Source organism: Plectropomus leopardus, chromosome 14 (assembly GCF_008729295.1).
Source record: "Plectropomus leopardus isolate mb chromosome 14, YSFRI_Pleo_2.0, whole genome shotgun sequence".
Taxonomy (NCBI): domain Eukaryota; kingdom Metazoa; phylum Chordata; class Actinopteri; order Perciformes; family Serranidae; genus Plectropomus; species Plectropomus leopardus.
Window position 1 is genome coordinate 6546832 of NC_056476.1, and position 18942 is coordinate 6565773.

Below are 18942 nucleotides of genomic sequence, written 5' to 3' on the forward strand. Positions count from 1 at the left end.
ACATCTGAGGCTGTGTTTGGAGGCTTTCACTGGTTATTTTTAACAGGAGAAAGTGCCACTATTCTCAGTTACAGTCACTCCCTGGCTCAAAAGAATATGCAGCAGTGTTGCCAATTTATTTTCCAATGAAAGTAGCCAGCACTAGCTCGGAAAGATGCATAAAGTCACCAGATGACACCATTGCACATTCATTTGCATACATAATAATGGAAGCTTTGCTGAATCAGATTCAATATAAAAATCCCCCCAAAAAACATTTTATTGTCTTGAGAAATACGCTGCTTTTCCTATAGAGCGTCACTTTCTTGGGCTCCCAATCCAGAGAGCGAGAGCATCAACGTAACCATAGAAACCCACTACAGCTGAAATCCTGCTTCTGTGAGACACTGCGCTGATGGCGGAGGACTCTGATTATTCTGTATCAGAGTAAATTACAACATATTTCTCTTTTTTCTCCAATGATCTGAATAATTAGCTATATTTGTTGCCCGTTGCTTTTCAGAAATAAAGTCACTGAGAGGGTCTGAAAAGCCACAGTTCAAATATACATCATTCTGTACCTGGACGTTTCTGTTTAGGCTGATGGCGGGATAATAGACGCCCTCCAAGGACTCAAAAGCCACTGGACCCTGCTGCTCATCATTGATGAGGAAGATGAGGATCCCGCGGGAGAAGTCCAGCAGAACTCCTATTGTAGCTCCTTTACCGATGCCACCGTCCGTCCTGTACAGAGAGAAATTATAGATATTACATTTATCCAAGTAAATCTTTCTGCTACTTTACGATATTTCAGAATAAAATACTGATGTTTTTACTCCACATATTCCATGGCTTCAGCTACTTTTTTGCATAAAGATAGAGCCCAAAAAACATGAAAATCATATGAAACCACTGGTTCCCAACATTTTAAACTTGTGACCACTTGTTATATATAACAAGTGGTCTGTTATATATCAGATGTCTCTGACTTGTTACCTGTTTTACTTAGAGACATTTCCCTTTAAAAATTACAGACTTAATAACAGTTTGAGGCACAAATAGGTGAGTTTAAAAAAAAAAAAAAAAAAAATTTTAAAAAAAAAAAAAGGATTAATTTCACCAAAAAAAAAAAAAAAAACCCAAAACATATTGAGCATTAAAATGTACTGTTGACCTTGGAAATAGTCATTTAGCAAAAAAATAAATAAAAATTGAATGCAAGACTATTATTGAAGCATTTTGAAATTGTTGTATTGGTACTTTTTAATCTTAACAAAAGATGACAATAATAATTTTCAAAGCATCAGTATGCATCTCAGAACAATTCCTTACCTGTTGGTGTGCGAGTTGTTGTGCATGAACCAGGAGCGGTTGTTGTCCACGTACATGGCCCACGCTTTGTCGTCCTTCCCCAGCATCACGTCCTTCAGCACATCAGCCCGAGCGATCCCGAACGCCGGGTCTGGGTGGTTGTCGTAGCGATCAATGGTCATTTCCCAGTAATGAACGCCACGGGAGAAAGCAGAGTTACCCATGACCACCCTGTCGTCGTAGCTGTTGCACGACACCGTCAGGTTGTCGTTGGAGAGGACGATGTCCGGGTGAGCGGAGGCTGGGTCAAAGGTGAACCAAGCGACTGTGCACACACACGGGAAGAGTCACACACACGCTGCTGTTTAGCATCAATAATATCAGTGACTGCAGGACCTGATGCGATGATGATGACTTTACAAAAGTGACATGAATCTGGAGGCTGGAGGTTAGATGAGGTGAATTTACATTTACGCTGTAAAAACTTGATGAAAGAATAAGAAAAGATTAACTCTTACTATTACTATTAATAACTCTTAACTTACCGCTCTATGACTTAACTTATAACTTACTCCTAAGAATCTTAACAATATTTATAATATCACACCTGTGTCAGACAGTTTGCACATAATGCACATAATTTCCGTTTGATTTCACCTGCTTGGAAAACCACACGGGTTTAGGGCATCCATATAATAAGAGTTAGTACTCATACTCATACTTTGACTTTCTGTAAGCTCTTGCAACACAGTTCACTGCCGCAGGCAGGCTAAATCAAACGCTGATAAGTTTGCAAACTGTTTGACTCAGGATGGAAAGTATATTAAATCACTTTATACTCTACACAGAGAAATATGGGGTGTGACAGATGGGCGTTTGCTGTTTATATGGGCTCCACTGGACGTACTCGTCCACCATCTTTCACCGGTGTCACTATGTGCAGTAAAGTTTCATTACATGCTTTTATTTCCCAAAGGAAATAAAACAAAGACGTTTATTAGAAGCCTGTATTGAACATTTATTAAGTGCAGCCCACAGTGCAGCAAACTGTCCACCTGCTGGTTTGAGAGTGAAGCACGGCACGAATGACACGGGCGATGGCAACGAGCAGGATTAGAGTGGTCTGCAATGAGAGCCGTCCATACCTGTGCCTATAGACTGAATATCACATGGAGGGAGTCCAGCTGAAACGTGAAATGAAAGGGAGGAAAAGAAAGAAAAGAGGGGAGAGCGTAGCGAAGCAGTGAAGCAGATAGTGTAGAGGGGGTCGGGAGGGGTGGGGGAGAAGGTAAAAAGCAAGTTTGATCAGGGAAGTTGGTTTAACCCTTTGTAACCTGGGTCAGTTTTTCTTGTGCTGCATTCACAAGGCTATCACAAGTATTTGAACCTTTGAAACCTGAGCAAAAAGGTTTAATTCTGCTCAAAAACATGGGAAAAGAAAATAAGAAAATTAGAAAATTGGTAAAAGGTGACAAGATGACAAAATAAACTGAATAAAAATATTTAAAAATATGAGAGAAGGAGAATTATTAGAAAATTATCCAAACAAAGGGAAAAAAAGTGCACAAACTATATTCATTTATTTCACCAAGTTTTATATTCAAAATCTGTTATAGAATATATAATATTTTTATAATAATAAATAATAAAAGATAATTTTATAGTTTTTTAGTACTATTTCAAGTCATTTTCTAGATTATTATATTATTATTATTTTGTACTTTCCTTATGTATTTATGTTTCTAGACAGTTTCCTTGCAGATTTATTATTTTGCAGCACATTTTGGGGTAATTTTTTAAAAGTTGCTCATTGCCTTCTTCCCATGTTTTTTGAAAGAAATCAAACCAATTTGCTCAAGTTTAAATGCCAAAGAGGAGATGCCAAAAACAAAAGCAAAACATTCTGAAAAACCAATCAAGAGAAACTAAAAAGGGAACAAGCATGAAAACAAAGAGAAAGACGGCTCTGATGGAGAAATTTCCTCATAAATAAAACAGACAAAATCAAAGCCGGTCCGGGTGCAGGATGTCAGATCTCTGCAAAAACACTGAGTGGTTAGATCACTTTGTCTGAGCTGCTGAGTGCTCCCTGTCAGGTGTAGGGAGGCTGTCTGTCCTTTTCAGATCCACTGATGGATGACAGGCTTCCCTGTGTGCAGAGCAGCATTAAACTAATGGAAAAGCAAGCACACGGGTGGATTATAGCAGCTGCTACTGGATGTACCTGGTTTAAAAGCTCCAACACACCCTCAAACAGAGTCAACATCCTGCTGCTTTTGGGTTAAAACCTTGCAAAGGAGGCTTTTACTGTTATTATTTTTGTGTTACATGAAAGATAAAAGAGGATGACGACGTTTGACGGCCCTCAGCTCTTTGAAATCCCTTTGAAACCCATAATTAAAAACTCAAAGTGCATAGTTTTCAATCTGAAATCAGAAGTTGCAGGGGAAGTCGTGGTTAAAAAAGTTATCTTTTTCCCCAAATTCCTAAGAAGTTGTCTGTCTGAAGATGCAAGACTTTAGTCTAGCAGCAACAATTTATTATTCTTAAGATCTCTGTGAGTTCAGTCAAATTTTGATGATAACGAATGCTTCCATCCCAAAAAGACGAGGGGGAGCTGAGGCGAGACTCCGGTCTGTGATCTCATGAAATAACAATAAATGCAAGAACATATTATTACTGTTATTATAAAATACCTGCCATCTGTTTGCTACAGCACACGTCATGGCCAGTCTTAATCCAATGTGATATCAATAGAAATGTACAAAGATGTAGTCATGCAAAAAATGTGTGTCAAACTAAAATATCTACAACACTAAAAAGCAAAAAAAAGAAGGTGTTAAAATACCTGGGAAACACAGAACTGCACTAACAAACATGTAGCAGGCATTTGGAAAAGCAAAAGTGCTTAAAAATAAGAAGTCAGAGTGGTAACGGAGGACAAACTGATTGCAGTGCTGGCAGCAGAGATGTATATTTAATCATGTCCTTCTGCTTAACTTTGAAACAGCTGCAGAGAAGCCAAATCAGTGCACACTGGCTTTTTGTTGACCTTTTAACTTCATATTTTCTGTTTGTTTTTTTTACACTGTGGGTTCTTGCTTGAATATATTTGTATTTATCTTCTTTCTTTCATTTCCTCTATTTGTCATGGCCACAACCAGTTTTTTATATCACTACATGTTTCCTTATCTTCGCTTGCTCAGACCAGCTTATTCCCTGTTCTGACTTTTTTTTTGTACACTTTTCTTTTGTATTTTTTAATTTCATTTTTTAAACTACGCTTGAAAAAAGACAAATAAATCTACCTTGTACCTTATCAACTGGGGTAAATGTAAATTGTGCTTAAACTTGAAAAGTGCTACATAAATAAAGATTATTATTGTTATTATAATTATCAAAGCCCCAATAAAGACCAGAAGCTGACATGTGACAATAAAAGTGTTGCTTGAGTTTTGACCTCTTCAGACCTTTTCCTCTACTTCAGACCAACTGCTTTCAAAAAGTCTAGATAGATACTGTCAATAAAGTTTGCCTGATTAATAACAAATATATTTAAAAAAAAAGATCAGAACTGCCAGTGGGGAACTTAAAAGTGTCTTCTATAGCAACACAGACTTCAGTCTCAGCTCTTTTGGGACTCAAACTTTGGGGAAACTTATAATTTTTTTCCAAACACTGACTGAACGATCCCACATCAGAGGAATTAATGAATGAATTCTGTTTGAGAGTGTGTTTTTATCTTAACGAAATACGCCATATTAGTCGGAAGAGGAAGAGGAGATGATGCTTAACGTACTTTCAGAGGTCTGCATGATCAGTGTCTTGCTGTACTGGCCCACTCCGCTGGCATTGAAGGCCTTCACTCTGGACTTGTATGTGCTGTTGAAGTGGAGCCCGTCCACAGTGCAGATGGTCTCCGTCCCCACGTACACTTCCTGTAAGGACACACAAATGTTTCCTGTCAAACTGGCAATTACATCAAGTGCATAATGATGACACAGAGAGTCCTGCCTCTTTTCTAACACGGACGGCTTTGCCTCTGAAGGAGCGTCCCGTTTGGATTTTGGCAGTGAGTGTAATAAGCAAAAGTGTGAGTTTGTACAACTGAGCGTGGGAGAAGCAGCCCACGCCGGAGTATAAATAGACACGGGGACACACAACTTGCCAAGTTCAGTGTGGAGCTGCGTTGGCGAGCCTCAATGAGTCAGAGGAGAAAGAGAAAACTTCCTTCGCATTTTGGAATGTAAATAGTTGTTTGGCGAAGTGAAGCAAAAGAAACAGGTACGGCATAAAATCATCCGAGTTCAAGTTAAGGACTAAAACAACACTTTGACATCTAAAACACTCAAAACTTGAGTGGAACTATAAAGTTGAAGAAATACTTTCTAAATTCACGCAGAAAATGTTTTTCTTGCATGCCTCCACAGTGAATTAAGAATCCAAAAAAGGAGAAAATGCTTGATAAATATACGTCCTAGGTTGTTGTTTTTTAAATTCTTGTTTTCCACAACATAACAGCTGCAGTACAATCAGCGTGAAATAAGAAAATATAAAAAAACTTGCATGTTGTTTCTTTTTTTACCCCTGAACCCCCACCAGAGAAACTGAAAGACAGATTATTTAAAACTAAAATGAAAGTATACATACATGTATACATGTATACATGTACACATTTTAGACATACATAAGCAAACAGTAAAATAACTAAAAATGTAAACATAAATACTCACACACACATATTAACACAAACAAATAGATGTATACTTTAGTCACAGTTGTCTATAACCATTGTGATTTGCTTGGAATATGTAATATGTATATTTATCAAGAATTTTCTGGTTTTTTTATTGTTCACCACGGAGGCATGTTGAACAAAAAAATTGTCTTAATGAATTCGGCAGGGTGAGTAATTGATGTACAAATAGTCATTTTTTGGGCTGAGTATTTCTTAAAACACAAAAAAATCTTCACATAAGGTCACAAAATGTTCTCTGAGATGCTCTACATACGTTTCTGCTTTGAATCTCTAATCGCTAACAGTGAAAATGTCTCAAAGCTGTAGCACAATTTGGCATCGGCCGCTCGCCAATTAGCAGTTAGCGGATGCAGTTGGTGAATCTGTCGGCAGATTGGGTGTAAATGATCACCCTCTCATGCAACAGTTGTAATTAAGACAGAAGGACGGAGGCTCGTACAAACAGACAGCTGGCTTTAGAGAAGGAGAGCAAAATGACTGAAAGTCAATGGCTGCTTTTTCTAAATTGAAAACACAGGATTCCTCAACCATCAGCTGCTGGAGCATTCAGATCACACAGGCTGAGTATTTGACCGGTGCTCTGAGTCGAGAAGAGTTTCAGCCTCCTCGCAAAGTGCTGAAGTTGACGGGGTCATCTGTTTACAGTTCTAAAATGTGTAAAAGTCAATAAGACAGTTACACAAACAGAGTATGCAACCAGCTGTGATCTCCATGAGCCAAAAAGTCCAATATTTAGATCATTATCTCGTGTTTAGGGTCTTTGAGTGGAAGGATCCGGTTACTGCTGTTGGCTGTGTGCAAATAAAACATTCAAACCAAATGAAACCACTTAAATTCTGCAGCAGCTGTTTATGTTTATGTTTATCTGACGGATGTGCTTTTGAGCTCTTCAGGACCGGTTGTGATTTATTACAGTTTGAGGGAGAGATTGAAACATGGGGGCAAAATTGGTATTTTGGTGTATTTAATGGTGAGAGCTAGCTCATAATTTTAGGTCATAATGGAGAGTTTCTGTATTAAATTATGTAATCAACTGGATTTTTTTTTTTAAAGTAATCCAATTGGCACTTGTAATGAATATATTGAACCTTTTCATATAAAATGAATGCAATCACAAAAATTTAAGCTGAACAAATACAAAAACAGTTGCTGCTTAAACTTTCCATGTTGATGCAGCACTGTTCTTTGTTTCCTGTCAGATTTGCCACAAAGTGAAGCATTTGTTTAAGAAACTTTGTATTATATAATATTACTGTCAAATTTGAATGAAGCGTGTTTTATGATGATTAAATTACTGTTTATTTAAATGGAGTCTGGTTGCAGTGGTGATTTCAGGGTTGTTTCTGGTTAAATAAAAAGGAACTTTTCGCATCCACTTTTCGTAATGTCTGTTGTGATTTGTCTGATTGTTGTATGATTTTTTTTTTGTTTGATTAAATGTTGCTTGTATTTTTGTATTTTATATGTATTTAGGAGAAACTGTTGATGTCCTGGGAGGCGAGACATATTTCAGAATTATTCCTGACAATAAAGTGAAATCTAATCCGATCTAATCTTTAACCAAAAGGTCTATGTCTGTAAGGATCCTTTCCAAACTTTGCCAGAAAGCCTGTCAGAGGCAAAAGCAAACACTTTTAGAGGACGTACATTAAAGGTGCCACCTGCCCCAAATTGTCACATCAAAGCCTGTTTCACAGCTTTCGGCTGCAAATCTTTCACTCAATACTCGACCATTTTTAAAAATTGTTGCTCCAATGAGCCACTAAGACACAAAAACATGGGAAAATAGGCACCAGGTTGCAGAATACCAAACTTACCTTTAAACACTTTGAAACCTGGATCGATAACAGTTTTCTTGCGCTGCATTTGGAAACCTCTAACATCAATTTACACCTGAGAAAATTGGTTTATTTTCTTTCGAAAACACGGGGAAAAGCAACATGGTAAGAAATGTCCCAGAAACTGACAAAAAGTCAAAGGGGACAGGAAAATGATGTAAAAATTAGCTGTGGAATACAAATGAAAAATACATTTATATTATTAGCACTCTCCTCGGGTAATTTTCTTGTTTGTTTTTTTCTTTTTGAGGTAATTTTCTTGTAACTTTTTACTAATTCCTTGCTGTTTTTGGGACATTTCCTGTTCAGTTGCTCATTGACTTCCAGTTTGCTCAGGTTTCAATGAGTTAAGAAAGTGGAAAGATTGATTGTTATGAGAGGTAACATACTGACTGTATCATATGAAGAAATCGCTCTTTACAGGTTTAGAGGTTAGAAACAGATATGCGCCTCCATTGTACTGAGCGTATTGTTCGGGAGGTTTAAGTTGCCATTATAACAAAGCCGGAGCCTCAATGTATAGAGAGCTGCGGAGGGTCTGAGCTGGGTGGATTACATGGTGAACCTCTGAGAGGGGATGAATACCGCTTTGATCCCAGATCTCACTTCCTGTGGGATCATCTCAGCTGGCAGCTGCATTACAGACCCTTTCTCCTGATGTTGTGTCATTCACTGCCTCGCTACAGTGTGTCACATGACCTGCTCTCATATCACTCAGAGTGTGTGCAGTACGACAGAGCAATTTCAGCGACAAAGCGTTGCTTTCATATCCCCCCCTGGCCGAGCTGGTGTCCTCACTGGCACCAAATGAAGGACTCTTTGTTGGGAGAGAGGCTGGTTTGTTCTGTAAAGGTGAATTATTACTCTGACTGGTGCCGTTTTTCTCTTTTCGTCTTGTGATCTAAATGTTAATCCAACAACGATTCCCCTGTTCACGGGTAAAACTAATGTTTGTCTTCTGTTAAAGTCGACAGATAAATCTTAAAGAATACCCGCAGAGGGAAACCTACCCTGAACGGCCCCATGTTTCCATCGTCCAGCTCCAGGATGTATCCGTCCACGGCGATGGTGGAGAGTGGTGGTTGTTTCCATGACAACGTGGCGCTGTTGTTCTGAGTGCAGCATTCCTCCAGCTGGAGCATGGGAGCAGCTGGGACTGAGGAGGGGAGAAAGCAGGCCAGATTACAGCCCACTGAGATATGAAAGGACGACCGCACGCGCACAAAACACACACTCACTGCATATGACTCTGCAGTGCCCGAAGACCTGTTCAATATTTATCATTTATAAATTCTATTATGAATACATGAATCCATAACTCCTTTAATCAAAGGCTTCTGAATCATGAATATAAACACACCAAACTTCTTTGACTTTCTGAGTGATTTATCGAATATTTTAGCAAACACCTGCAGTGTGTCAGAGACATCACACTGTGTGAAGCCGGAATTAAACTAAATACAAATGTCACAAATTCACCAACTCAGATGACTGTTTATTTGTGAAATAATTTGTGATTTTAAAAGATAAAGAGGTCACACACGCAAGAACAAGCTGTTTCCAAATTGCAACTGCAAACTCGAGGGACTGTAATCACAGAAAAAGAGGTCACTCTCCTCCAGAAACCACAAAACAAAAACAGAATTAGTGTCCATAATACAGTTTTAGAAAGATTCAACATATTGAAACACCACAGTAAAATGACGTTTTGACATTTATGTAATACCCTAAGTAAAATTAAGTTTCTATAAATTAATGATTCAGCACTGTATATGTATATATATATATATATATATATATATATATATATATATATATTTATTATTTATTCATCATTATTATTATTCAGGGTTCCCACACATTTTAAGAAATACAATTTCAAAAATTTCCATGACTTTTCAAGGATTCCTAATATATTTTTCACCAATTGCACAGCGTTTTATTCACTTCTAGTCTTCCATCAGATTCACACTCTATTGAAACATAATTCCAGGAAGCTGGAGAAAGATCATTTGGGGCGAAAATAAAGAAATGTACACGATGGTCAACAAAATGCCACACAATGTCGCACATTAGAGCTACATTATGTCGAATGCTACAGGGAAAAAAAATGTAGTTATTTTACATTCTGTGGAAGGTTGTCCAATCTCTCAAGTGCCCGTGCTCATCATCTCCTCTCTTTTTACCTTTCATTTGGACAAAGTCCAGCTGATGGATCGTCTGCAGGAGGGGTCCGCTGTCCAGAGTGAGGTCAAAGTCGCTGGTCATCCTGGGGGTCAAAGTTCCCTTCCCCCACTGGCCCTCTGTCATGAGGACCCTCCGGATTAAAGCATCAGAGATCTGAGGACAACAAATTAATGCACAGTTAAAACTCTAACTGTAGGTCTGGCCCAAATATTTGGCTGTTGGAGACAAATGTCATTTCAGTGTTTGTGAAACTGCAGCTGCGCCTGTCACACACACACACACACACACACACACACACACACACACACAGTGACAAGAGGCATGATCATTTTAATCAACGCTTATTAACAGGTTTATTGACTGAGTTGAGCCATTTGTGTGTCTGTGTGACACAAACACGTGAGGCCCCCTGCAGCTCATCCTGAGCGGACCTCTGTCCTGCAGCACAGAGCAGGAGAATTTCAATATCTTACATAATGAGGATACACATCATTTCAGACGCATAACAAAATTCAACAAATTGCTTTAAAACACTGAACACAGATTATTGCATTGCATAAATGCTGAAGTTATTTTTAACTTTACACACTATACACAACCACCGACAAACGGTCAAAGGCACTTCGGGCTACCTCTCACCAACAATGACGCTCCATACTGTAATACTGTAACAAATATTGTAATAGGGACCAGGAAAATCCCATAAGGTCACAGATGTATTTATGTTTAATTAATGTTTATATCATCCTTTGCCAAAAAACACGTACACTTTGTATTTTAATTTAACCTTAAACAGGGAAATAAAGACAGGTGACGATGCAAAGATGTGAAATTTGTCTACAGGCCAGCATACAATTCAGTGTAAATAAAGAATAATATCTAGTTAAGTTAAAAAAAGAACCTTTTTTTTTTTTTTTTTTTTTTTAAAGAAAACCCCATTTGTCATATATTTAGCTCTAAATTACATGCCTTTTCCCAAGAAATCCTCAGGAAATCTTGTTTATGCCATTAGAGAAAATGTTACAATGACATGAAACACCAAATTTGTAATTCCTCTAAACATTTAGCATACTTTGTAAAAACAATTTTGGGCCAAGCACACATTCATATACTGTAATACTGTGTTGGCTCATCATCTCAATCTTGGGTGCAAACACAAAGCACTGATGTTTTCAGCCAGAAAACTGTTGAACTTAAAATGAAGATGTCAAATAGATTTGATTTTAACAGGGTGAAACTGCGCAGCAGAGGGAGTAAAAACGTCCCCTGGCAACAAACAAACTGCAACTTTACTGCAGCTATCATTTTTACTTTGAAGTAGAGTCAACATTATCTGAAATATATTGGGTCTGAGTCATATTTGCAGCCAGAATTTATTCTTTTTTTAATATAAGTTTTCTTCCCTAGAGGAGTGTCACTAGTTCACCACCATAAGAAGCAAAATGTGGGAAAATTGAAGCTTTTAAAACACAAAATTAAAAGCAGTCACCATTTAACATTACATCAAGTTTTCTGGGAATTTGTTCCAGATATGTGATGCATAAAAATGTGATGCTGCTGCTGTGTAATGTTTAGTTTTGACTCTGGGGACAGAAAGGGTCCCAGACCATCTGAGAGGTCTGATGGTTCATAATGGAGCAGCAGACCAGTGCTTTTTTAATCTTGTTTAACTGGAGGACATTTTGCCACATACAGTCCCTCATTTATTGAATACACTTACTCACAGTGCTTGTGTGAAACCATCATCACCTGGAGATATTTATAAAACTGTGAGTCGTCTGCATAGTTACAGTAAGATATTTTGTTTTCTATATTCCTGAGTTCATGGTAGCGTATAGGTGTAGAACAGAAAAGTAGAGTGGTACAGCATCTTAAAGACAGGAATATTTAACCGCATCACAAATAATGCGTTAATACTTACAACCTTAGTGTTTTGCATTGACATTGTGGGGGCAAGTGAAAACTGCAAAAATAGTTGTGATGTTACCACAATTTGGAGCTGATTATTATACGTATTTAGTGTTTCCCACAGAATTAAAATTTAATTTTGATGGTGGGGGCATCAACAGCTGATCGCCGACATTCAGCAAATCAGCTCCACAAGTAGGTGAGATGTCTTAAACTGTAAAATTTGGGGTAAATTAGTGGTGATTGGAAAAAAATTGCACGGTCATGCAGAATTTACAGGAATTGGTTAAAATTGCATTGCAAATTACATTAATTATTACAATCCTAAAATTGTAAAATCGTGGAGGGACTGACCTAGGACATGAAAAAGTTTGGTTGTAGCTTCTGGTAGAAAAACAGACTTGTTATGCGTCTTACCTGCAGGAAACCACTGGGGTCATTCTCCTTGATGACCTCCAGACAGTACTCCATCAGCCCCGTGGTCTGACGCAGCTTCACCGTACAGTGGGAGATCTGATCCCTAACCACCTGGGAAAAGAGTAAAAAGAGGGATTATGGAGGGGGGAAAACAGCCACAAGGGAAAAGTTCTGCAAGTATAATACAAACAACAACAACAAGCAAACAGAAGATAATCATATGTTAATCATCAGCCTTTTCGTGTAATCACACTGGAGTGGAACATGAAAAGAGGGTTTAGTAAAGTGTGCGAGTGCTGTAGAGTGTAAACAGGGCAGAAAAGCAAAGGAAAGACTGAAGATGCAGAGAAATTAAAGTAAATATGCAGAAGGTGGCAGAAATGTTGATAAATGAGAGAAGAGAAACAAAGAGAATAGAGGAGAAGAAAGATGATGCACAGAGAGCTGAAGACAAGAAAATATGGCGACACTGAAAGGAAGAAGGACGGAGAGAGAAAAGAGGAAGGATGGAGGGAGGAGGCTGGAAAACACAGATTAAACAGAGACGACCAGGAGGAATACCAATAATGAGATTAGCAGCAGGATTGTCAAAGTGATTGAGTGAGTAAATTTTTTTCCTCTTGAGACATGCACACAGATTGAGGGAGGAAGAGGAGGCTGTAGGGACATCACAGACTTGATCCTGTTATTGACGTTATTGGAAGGACAGTGACATTTTGTTTTCGCATGTGTGAACAGTCGTCAGTATCAACGGGTACATCGGAGATGGGACTGCTCGGATACATATTTCTGTCCATTTGAGCAGCTACAGAATCAAAACATCTAAAAAAAAAAAAGGAATTTTCTGTGCACAGTTATAGATTTTTGCCTCAGAAAACATAAAAATCTGTCCCATTAATAAGTTTTAATTCTTGCCCTCTGTTCATTCATACTTTATTTTCCCATAACATGATCTGAATACAAGGGAGCACATTTAAATCTATAAAAAAAAAACCTTCATGACATTTACAACAAGAGATTTGATTAATTTGATGACATATTTGATGGACCTGGGAGATTCCCTCTGCACCGCAGACACTACTGATGTCCACAGAGCCTCCTCGCAACAGTGTGAAATAAACGAAGGTGCTGGACCGAGGGTTGCTAGGTAACAGAAACTTCACTGTTGCTATCTGAGGGGCTCCAAGGCTGAATGGAGAGGAAAATCCTTTCTGCAGACCGACAGTACACATGAAGATGATTTACTGATGACTGCAGTCGCAGCGCATCAGTATGCAAGTGTTGTAAGTCTGATAGATAACAAACTGTACAGACTTTAATATAGTGCATGATTAATCAGTATACAGTGTACAACATGACTATATGGCACAGAGGGGGAGTTATAAAAGGATAGTTCATCCCCAAATGAAAAATACATATTCTTCCTCTTACCTACAGTGCTTTTTATCATGCTAGATTATTGTGATGTGAGTTTCTGCGTGCTGTTATCAGCCGTAGAGATGTCTGACTTCTCTCCAATTTAATGAAAGTAGACAGCACTTGTCGAGTGGTTCTCAAAAAAAATAAAATAAATAAAATGACTATTTTTTAAAAACTCAGCAGCGTTGTCTCTTTCCAGAAATCATGACCCAGTTACTCAAGATAATCCACCGACCTTGTGAGCAGTTTTATCTAGGAAGTATATTCTTTCTGCCAAACGACACCCACCAACCGTGTCAATGTATAAAAGATAATGTGCATGTACCACTAGCTCACCTTGCACCACTGAGCAAGCTAATGTTACACTGAGCTCAGCTGAGGACATTAAAGTTGACATCTTGGCTGTCACGAGCACTAGCCTGGCGTCCATGAGTAGATGCACACTTTCTTCTGCACGGCAATGAGGATTGACAAAATTGGCATGTATATGCAGGATTTTTAAAAACAGGACAACTCACTAATATTAGGCAACAGTCCTTTCCAATTGCCAGTAGACAGGTATTCCTTATCCTGTCATATTCTGCGCCATAAACATGCGGAAAAACAGGTAAGTAAACAGTAGAAAGTAGCATGGAGACCGGTGAAAATGTTATGGTGGTATATTAAAAAGGGGCAAAAAAAGTGCTTGCACCTGGCTGTTATATTACCACCACTGCCATTTGGAGCTGATATAAACTCATGACTACTGCAGAGTCACTCGACAAGGGAATGAATGCAGACTGTTTCTTAAAACAAAAGCCACATTACTAGATGTCAGTGGGTTTATTTGTCCAGTAGGAAAAGAGCATAAGAAGGTTTTGATGAGTTTTATTTTATTTCCGTCAAATTTGAATTAAATATTTTTTACGATGAACTAACAAGGCAGTTAAGGCTAAAGTTAGTCTTCAGTGAGAGAGAGAAACTTGGATTGGTCCACTGGTGTATTTTTTGGTTTAATGAGGAAAACAGATTTAAGAAAAAGCCAAAAAGGATTTCTAAAACTAGTGACTTCACAGCCCCACTGACATATGTTGTCACCAGAACCACTAACCACAATTTCCATTTTCTTTTGCACAAATGATCACAGCAAAGAGTTACATTTCCCTTCTACTCATCCTATTTCTACGGTGTAAATACTCAAATATATCGATTGTGGTCAAAATGTCAGCATCAGACAGGCCACTCGTGTCACTAACACGGTGTGATCAATGTTTTAACCACTTATCAGGTTCTGCACAGCATGGGCGGGACAAAGGGATCGAAGAGGATGACTGTGTTAGAATTACTTTGTTTTTTTTCCAGTTTATTTAAACAATCTACATGTTAAGGGCACCACACAATGTTTAGCGTGCTTTATTCAAACCTCAGGGAACTTAAACCTCATGTTCCCAGTTTGGTTTGTTTTCGGCAGCTGAAAACAGTCTGAACTGACCACAGGCGCCTTCGAACAAACTGCAGAAAGACTAATAAAAATGTGGATTTTTAGTTCGGAACCACGAAAGAACATTTCGTCTGTTTATTCATGTGCTCTTATCTGCTGCAAACACCAGGGAAGTAAAAAATCTGCACAAAAGTTGATCATATTTCCTAAAGTTACAGAGTCTGGAATCACATTTGTTTTCACCCCCTTCACGCTGCCAAGAAATCTGCACTAACAGGCAGCAAAGATGATTGAATACTTGCAAAACGTTGGTCCATTCGCTCTAAGACAGCATGAATTTAAATGAGCCAAACATAAAAATGCAACTCCTCTGCCAAGGTTCACACCAAATAAAACAAACTGCAGGTCTGACTGCACTCCAAGCGGATTAAATATTAAAGATTTTTCAAGGAAATAAATATTTAGAAACGCAGCTAATAACATTCTAATTATTCCCCTGGACCGTGTTTAACCTCTCCCCTCATACAGTGAGGGGAAATCTCATTCCAGCTCTGATGACTCGGTCTATATTTCTCTGGCTGCGGGACAAACCCTCCCTGCTGTGTCAAGCCTGGAACACCCACACCCCTGCAATGGCCTGGCAGAGCTCCAGGAGGAGTTTCTCACTGCTGTCACCGCCTGCCTAACAATCAGAGCTGCTGTCACTCCTCCGTACGCAGCTGGAATCACAATCTCTTCATTTACAGACGACAATACATGTGGGGGAATTTTGCAGTCAACTTTTATCCTGTCTTGTCCTTTTCCCTGCTCCTTCCTTTTTCTCTCTGATTCGATACTCACTGACTACTGAACAGCTTCCCTCATCATTCCAGTCATCTTTCCCGAAATCTGCTTTAAATCAGCTTCGGAAAAAGATGTAAAACTTGCCACCGACAATAAACGCTCTGCCGGCTGATCAGCAGATTGGGAAGATTAATTCATCTGAATTTCAACACAAACTGAAGAGACAGCAGCAGCTTGAGGTGGGAGGATATTAAACATCTTGAGAGAGATGTGGGAGTGATGAAATAGGAGAGGGAGAGTCGAGAGGGGTGAGCGCAGGACAGCGGTAGAGGGCATAGCAGGCTGTGTAAGTGGGCCACCGTTTCTGCAGCCGCAGAGATGAACTGAGCTCACGGGAGGAAACAAACTCCGTCCTCTTGTCCTCTCAGACATATGTGGCTGTCATGGTGATTAAACACATCGTCACGCAGAGTCGCAGCAGCTCGACAGCGCTGCTAAAACAATCCCAAACAACGAAGAGGGCCAAATTAATACAAACTGAGCTCAGAGCAGTGAGACACAGTTTACAATTATTATTCCTGTTTGGAACATTGCATTTCTTCAACCAAGGACTCAAGTGAGAAATGTATTCTGTTGTCATGAGACTCATTAAAACATGTTCCTTCTCCTGTTAAAAAAGGAGCCGCCGACATAACCTGACAACAGATTCCTAAATGGTAATTTTAATATTTAAAACTTGCAGTAACTGGCTTTTTTGGCCACTTGGGGACAGTCAAAACAAGCTGAAAACACAACATCGACATATTATCAGAATTTAAATCTGAGGTAGGCAGAAATCTGAATATCAGAATCGAAAAATGGGAGGACCGCTTTTGGGTTGTTTTGCAGTGCAGCAGTTGTTGCTAATTCTGGAATAGCAACTTTCTCTGCAGGATTCTTCACCATTCAATCAGACTTTCACTGAAGGGACGTGCATACAGATCTGCATTTTCCAATAGCAGCACTCTCTGTGAAATGACGAGATTTTCTGAAGCCTGAAAACAGAGCCAAGAGGACGTGCACAAGTCTAGTTTTTTTTTAAATTACAATATGTTGAACGTTTTTATGTAGTTTTTGCACAATGACCCCAAAATTAAACTGCCAACCCCAACTTTAAGTTGATAACATGTTAGCAAGACACAATCTAATTTATGCTTGCAGCAGATAGTGAACTTCTTTGTATTGGGAGTTAATTCTCTGGCCACCTGATGAATTTAAGAACAACACTCTAACTTAAGCTCAGTTTTTGGTCTCCACCAACTTCTGAGGGAAATTTTAGGGTCTTTAGCTTCTAAATGCTCCACTATGGTCATTAGATAGTTGCTAAGTGTATTGAAAAATAACATGTTGAGAGGAAATTAATGAGAAATGAGGCGTAAAAACCGAACTAATGACACCAAACTCATGCACCAGCAACCCAACTACAACCAAACAAGGCCGGATATTTAAAAAAGGGCTCAACATTATCCAGCGTCTCATCAGCTGCACATATTGTACTGTGAGCGAGTCTGTAGGACCAGCTGCCTCTTTGTTAAATAAATTACCTCCTGCTATCTGTTTCTGTTGTAATTATTAGGCCACTGCGGCACTTTTGGCCTTGTGAGATACTGTGGCTGCAGTCTAACCTAATCTGTCCCTTTACAGCAGCAGCAGCAGCAGCAGCGGCAGTGGCAGCAGCAGCATCAGCAGCATCATCAGCGGCAGCGGCAGCAGCAGCAGCAGCAGCAGCAGCAGCAGCACAGGCTGGTTTAGAGACGGTCAGGACCCTGGCATGAAGTCTATGACAGTTTGACCTTATGGAAGTACATGAAGATGATTTAATGATTCTGACATGGGGTGAAATAGGGAGAGGGAAGTGAAGAGAAAGAAGAGAAGAGAAAAAGATGGAGGCAAAAGAGAAGAGGACGAAAAGAGGTTAAGGGGGAATAGTAAGGGAGGAGCGGAGGATGACAAAAAGAGATACAAGAGGGACTGTAATGGGAAACATCAAATAAAACGGTTACAAGATGAAAGAAGGTAGCATAAAGGGATTAAAATCGCTTTGCTTCCTGTATGCTTCACGCTGCAGTGACGGTCAGAGAAAGTGACAAGTGTCACTTCCACAGTCGCTCAGCTGTCAGCGAGGATCGAGGCGCTTCCTGCTCGGCTTTAATGTTTCTCTTATTCTGACGGATGCAGTGAAAATGCAACGGAGACATGAGCTTCACTTCCTTGATGCAAACATAACAAGACATTCAGGGGTAAAATAGAGTAGTGGTCAAAATGACACATGCCGCACTATATTCATTATTGACTGATCGGTCAATTATTTTTTATTTACAATAATTTATAAAACAAAGAAATGCAGCAGAATTTTGCATTTTATAATATGGAAATAAAAAAGTTACCTTTTTTTAGCTCAATAATAAAATGTTTATATTAACTAGTCATTTCATCAAATAGTAAACAGACTAAAATAAAATAAAAATAATCAGCAACTATTTTCAGTAATTTTTCAGAGTAAAAATACTGAAAATAAATAAATTTCCCCCTTTTCTTCTTCTTTAATCTGTTTTATTTTCTTGAAAAATTAATATTTGGGTTTCTGCAATGTTGGTCAGACTAAATAAACAATTGAAATACTTCATCTTGGATCTTAGGAAACTGGGTTGGACTTTGTTTTTTATTTTTATTTATTTTTTGCTTTTTAAAAGACTAAATGATTATAAAATCAACGATGAAAATTATCCTTAGCTGCAGCCTTAAAAATTGCTGCAAAGTTTTCTGTCGGTGGACAGAAAGTTGAATCTTGGACCAAGTACAAAGAAAACCAAAAAAAAAATGCTGATAAAAAATCCCCTGATACTGAACTCAGCGGAAGTTTCAATATTTCATGCTCATCT

General features: G+C 38.7%; 1 protein-coding gene across 2 annotated transcripts in view; it reads right to left on the reverse strand.

The window, feature by feature from the left end:
* trim9 (tripartite motif containing 9) overlaps positions 1–18942 on the reverse strand; it is a 44667-nt gene that overhangs the window by 1980 nt on the left and 23745 nt on the right. The window contains exons 4-10 of one of the 2 annotated variants that reach the window (XM_042500705.1): positions 12400–12510; positions 10074–10227; positions 8898–9043; positions 5090–5228; positions 2436–2474; positions 1312–1615; positions 561–723 (exon numbers count right to left, since the gene is read on the reverse strand). In XM_042500705.1, coding sequence (XP_042356639.1) covers positions 561–723; positions 1312–1615; positions 2436–2474; positions 5090–5228; positions 8898–9043; positions 10074–10227; positions 12400–12510 — 1056 coding nt within the window. The remainder of the gene's footprint in view (positions 1–560; positions 724–1311; positions 1616–2435; positions 2475–5089; positions 5229–8897; positions 9044–10073; positions 10228–12399; positions 12511–18942) is intronic. The other variant, XM_042500706.1, reaches the window with a different exon arrangement.